Here is a 5,474-nt window from a genome sequence, read left to right on the forward strand (position 1 = left end):
TCATGGTTGTACGGCAGTGAAGCATCGGTGTTGAACACTGATGTCATGCTGTCGATGATGATGGTGATGATGATGATGATGAAACGTTCCACTGGAAAACAAGATTCACAAACGGGCTACTCACCCACCGTAAGGCCGCCCAAGCTTTTTTAATTCATCGGAATTGAACCCACTGTTTGGGAATTTAGTACACATTTGAACACACTTGAACAGCTGGATACTCCTTACAATCTGGTAATCAGTATTACTCTCCCTTATTGCTCAAAGCCAAGAAAATCAAATACAGAATTTGGGAAAAATCTAGTAGTCACGTTTCAAACGATTCGGCTCGCAATTGGAGACAGTGAACTGAGAGAACGGAAATCGCATAAATTTATGAACGAACACTGTGTTGCTCTGGAAAACAGTCGCACGAAGAAGTGTGTTGGAAAGGTTATATGTAGAGCACATAGGTAAAGAGCAGTAATCTCATGTGGTGTAGCCTCAAGAAATATCAGTGTAAGGAGTATCCAGCAAGAGTTCTTGGTTAGTTGTTCGTAATCGATAAAAAAAGACAAAGGAGACAATCGTTCAGCTGTAACACTCTTTCGGTGCCTAGCTCCGTCACGAAGAGACTGGATCCTACTGCTGTTTGACGGTCTGGGTACCTCGGCGACCCATTGAGCTATACTGGAGGGTGTCAATGGTTAGAGGTTTGATCAACACAGTCTCCTGGTCCTCCAGGTTGGGGGTTGGAACATGTGTGGCGACGTGTTCCGTAAAAATGCTAATATATTTGTATTTCCTGTCAAACACCACAGCCTTGAGTTCAGGCTTTCGAATCAAAGGCTTTGGTTCACGACCCTAATCGGTGTGGGCGTCCTGGCAGTATGCCAGCCCAAGTAAAGTCGTGAATTTTACACACACAAATGAACTCATGTCATATCGACCTTCGCGTGGTGCCATGAGCCTGTTCGCCTTACTCGTAGGGCGCGTAAGCGAAAACATGCTACTGCTGACGCCTCTCTTCTTTCTCTTGCACATAATTTCCATCCCCCCTCTTCCCAACCCAATAAATAAAATTTCTCCCTGTAGGCCCGACAATTAGGATTGATTACCCCGTTCGTTCTGCAACGCTTTTGTAAGCAACATCTGCGCGTCATCCAGTGCTGACACCCTCTGACAGCTCAAAATCAATCTTGACACCCAGTTTGTCTGGTCGCCTTCAATCCTCTGGCAACTCGAAATCAATCTTCAAATTTTGACATCCAGTTTGTCTGGTCGCCTTCAATGTGCCAACTCTGAAGCAAGCAGGTCAACAAGCTGCTCCTGCTCTCACGCTGGAATTGCTTGGCATTGATGTATGCTGTGTATCAGAAACAAGAATTTAAGGTGATAGCACAGTTGTTGAGCTTGCCGCTCCGCCACTCTCAATGTGCTTCCGACTGCACATTTCTGGCGATCCAGAGCCTGCTGCGGCAGGATGTGCAAGGGTTGTTATCGTCCCAACCCCCGGGCCGAAGGATCCTTACTTGACTGGATACTCATTGGTAGTTGCCTCTGTGCAGTTCGTCTGGCAACGTCTGTCGCGTCTGCTTACGCCCCAACCGACTGTAGCTCTGAATCATCGAGGACAAGTTTCACGACATCCTGAATCCCCTGTTACGGACAGCTAAAAGCTCAGAGCTCGCGACGGTTGTCGGAGATTTGAATGCACACGTTGGCAGGCCTGGCGCATCTGAGACTCAATTAGGTGTTCGACATGGACTAGACTCAGTACGTACGGAAAATGGTGAACGACTGCCTTAGCTGCGCGCTGACCTCAGGCTGTTACTATGCAGTAATACCTTCCAGAATAGCCGAATTCGTCTGGCCACATGGTGTCACTCAACGGCATGTCGGCTACGAACTCAAATCTACCACATTTCCATAAGTTACCGACGGTGAAGATCAATAAGTGAATGTCGCTCGTTTTGGGACATATTTGTGGATTCTGACTATGCATTCGTCCGAAAACGCTTCTCCCTACGTTTTCCTGGGCCGCGCAATGTGCGGACAAGCCGCTTGGCGATCGCGTGGCAGACGAATGTACCAGGATCGTCTTCTGGAGTCTCTTCCAAATGTCCCACCATCAGATGTGAACTCATACTGGAATGAGATCTCCAACCCTCTGCACAGTACTTGTGGCAGGGCGCCACCAGGTTCACTCACACAGTAGGTATCAGACTGAACAGCGGTATTGCTTAACTCTCGGAGAAATATTCCAGCCGGTTCCGAACATAACCCGACGTAACGAATTATCAGACGTCAAGTGAAAGTGAGCATGCGAACCGACCATGAAGTCCGGCGGACACCGAAAGCCAAGGAAATGGAAGACGCTCAGAAAGCCGGTAATGTCCGAGGATTATTTCAGTTGATCCACGCGACCGGGCCCCGGAAACCACCTGTGAGCGGGAACACCGAGGATCAGAAGGGATTTACCATCTTTTATAAGTATGAACGCCTCGAACGGTGAGAGACCGTGGCCACCAGCTGCCACTCATCTGGAGTCTACAACTGACGTAGAACTCCGGAACCCCCTACGGCCACGAAGGTTTATGACTGTATATAATCTCTCAAGCGCCACCGAGTTCCCGGTCCGGATGACCTACCACTCGCATTGTTCAAACACGGCGCTGAAAGTCTCAGTCAGCCCTTGTCACATCTGTTTGCGTGCATTTGGGAAAAGGATACTGTTTCAGACAACTGCAGTAAGTCGGTGACAGTGCCCACTTGCGAAAAAGAGGATCATAATGAGTGTGTCAAACATATGGGGATCAGCCTGACCCCAGTCGCAACGAGACTGTTGGCGTCACTCGTGTTTCGTCGTTTTATGGTGGCTTGTGAAACACTAACCCGAGAATAACAAGTGAAGTCCCGGCCTGGTAAGGGTTGCGTTGACCAAATATTCACACTCCATCAGGTGATAGAACAATATCATGCGTCCAAGGGATCCACAATTTCAGAATTCCTGGATTTCCAACACGCATTTAACTCGGTTGACCGGTCTGTTCTCCTTGGCACGCTCACCTATCAAGGAATGTCCTGGAAATTTGTCAACATAATACGTTCTTTGTATTCTGTGACTTCCGGATGTGTGAGAGTTTAGGACGAGCTCTCCAAAAGCCTCCGTACATAAAGCGATGTCCGTCAGGAGTGCCCAGACTTTCCTCTCCTATTCAATTTCGAGATCGATGAGATAGTGATACAACCGCTGAAAGGTCTTCAGAATCCTGGTGTTCACATAGCCTGTGACGAAAACCTTGTCGATCTGTATTATGCAGACGATATAGTTCTTGCCTTCGAAGAGGAGAAAAAGGCACAGGTGTTTTTGGATGAACTGACCAAAGTCACCACGTCCTTTGGTATGCACTTTTCACCCACAAAGTGTAAGGTCATGCTCGTGGACATGCAGTCACTGAAAACGCCTATTACGGTCGAGGGAGAGGTACTGGAAGTTGTGGAGTGTTCTACGTATTTTGGAAGTTGTATTAGTCTTGACTGTAGTATGACAGACGAGGTCAATGCATGGATCTGCAAGTCCCGGGTCACGTGGGCTAATTTGAGATACCTATGGCGTCGAAGCGGTATATCCATGGATCTCAAGGGACGTGTGCATCAGGCTACAATGGGGCTGTTTTGTTTTGTGGTTGTGAGGCTTGGAGTGGTCGAGCGTTGGAACTGAGACGTCTTCAAGTGTCCAACAACTGTTGTCTAAGAACTATAGCTCGTGTGAGTTGGTGTCGGTGAGTCCGGAACTAAGCAAATAGAAAGCGAGTCTTCGGTCGTGCAACGGGTAGGTCCATTGAAGAATGTGTCTAGCAACAGAAGCTGTTTTGTTTACGTAATGTGTTGCGTATGCCGAAACATCGTTTGTCGAAGAGGGTGCTGTTTCCCGTGCCAAATTCAGATTGGCGGAAGCAAAGAAGTGGCCAACACTTGACTTGACGATACGTTTGGATGATGTTGGTGCTACTCGCCTCGGCCAACAATTGACGAAACGTTTGGATGATGTTGGTGCTACTCGCCTACCAGGGTGGGGACGGCAAAATCCGCACAGCACCTGGTTGGAGACGCTGCAAGATATGGCTGCCAATCGATGTGAATGGCATTCTTGCAGTCAGTTTCTATCTAGATTTCCTGGATAATTGTCTGGAGGTGTGGTCACCCGGGTAAGACTGTAGTATGCTAGCACTAGGTCCCCTCAACATCTACTTTTATCCTTTTCTTCACGACAGGACTTTCAAATAAATCATGGTTGTACGACAGCGAAGCATCAGTGCTGTCGACGATGATCATGATGATGGTGCCTAGCTGCCGTGTTGGCCGAAGGAAGCACAAGGGCTGGGATACTAGATGATGGTGGCTGCCGTGTTGGCCGAAGGAAGCACAAGGGCTGGGATACTACCAGGTTACCCAAGCCTAGGAAGGGTAAGTCGAGATGCATGCGTTGGGTTCGAATCCGACCTAGTTGACCTACCTGTACGCCAGTACTATGAGGATTCCCTGTGCTCTTTCAACAAGAACCCCGTACTGTTCACCAAAGAAGGGAAGTAAGCCGCTCAACCGATGGCGTTGTTTAACTGACTTTCAAGGTCGCATGAAATTTTGACAATGAGACAACAGGCACAATGCCACTGAAGGATCACGTGACACAAAGGTGTGCGCTTGTCACTCGTGTTTGTCAAGCCGATCATCCCGCGCGACTGCACTGCATACTTGTGCACTGACGAAATATGCAGCGGTGGGGCGGGAAGAAAAACTATAGTAACCTGAGCTGGATTGAAGTCTATGAATAACAGACTTTGGTGTGCCCAACGTATCTGAATTAGAATGTACATGGTAGTTGGCTCGACTAAATTTCCACAGCCCTTCAACTGTAATTCACATTAATCGTACCTAGCTGCTACCAACCTACGTGTGTTGAGAGACCTATGGGTATTCTGTTATATGAATGCTGTGTGAACGAATGCCATCTTAGGGAGATCGTGGATAATAACCCGTTACGCTGACTGGTTGTCGAGAAGCTGGAGATTCTAACTCAACCTAGAACCTCTGGAAACCGTTATTCGTGGTTGAATAGCACAACATTCGAGTAGAACTATTCAAAGAAGAACCGTGACAATAGGTTTGGAATAGTATGACCAGCGGTCGGACTGTCGGGTAACGGAAATGGATCAATACCCGTCATCCCATCTGTTGGCAGCTGTTGAAAATTTTTTTCTAGGCTTATTATCATCAACAATCTACTATTTGGTTGTTGGCGACCTTAGCCCAAATTTTTCTTAACACTTCTGACCGAAATCCCCACGTGAGTATTAAAAAGTCAAATCGACTTAAATCGAAACGAATCTCTCGCCAGGCCTCTCTTGGAAGTCCTCACTCATCGCAGAATCATATATGACGTTGTGGCTGGGGGGGACACCGGAAAGGGCGCGTTTGGGGGGGGGAACCCC

At 47.9% G+C, this 5,474-nt stretch overlaps 2 protein-coding genes across 2 annotated transcripts in view; one reads left to right on the forward strand and one right to left on the reverse strand.

The window, feature by feature from the left end:
- T265_02744 (hypothetical protein) overlaps positions 1-5,474 on the reverse strand; it is a gene marked incomplete at both ends in the record, with an annotated part of 77,910 nt that overhangs the window by 45,922 nt on the left and 26,514 nt on the right. The gene's annotated exons all lie outside the window — the stretch shown is intronic.
- The window catches only part of T265_02745 (hypothetical protein), a gene marked incomplete at both ends in the record, with an annotated part of 24,506 nt that continues 23,406 nt past the window's right edge, over positions 4,375-5,474 (forward strand). The window contains one exon of the mRNA XM_009167060.1: positions 4,375-4,449. Within this exon, the coding sequence (XP_009165324.1) occupies positions 4,375-4,449 (75 nt within the window). The remainder of the gene's footprint in view (positions 4,450-5,474) is intronic.

Source organism: Opisthorchis viverrini, assembly GCF_000715545.1.
Source record: "Opisthorchis viverrini unplaced genomic scaffold opera_v5_35, whole genome shotgun sequence".
In the NCBI taxonomy this organism is placed as follows: Eukaryota; Metazoa; Platyhelminthes; class Trematoda; order Opisthorchiida; family Opisthorchiidae; genus Opisthorchis; species Opisthorchis viverrini.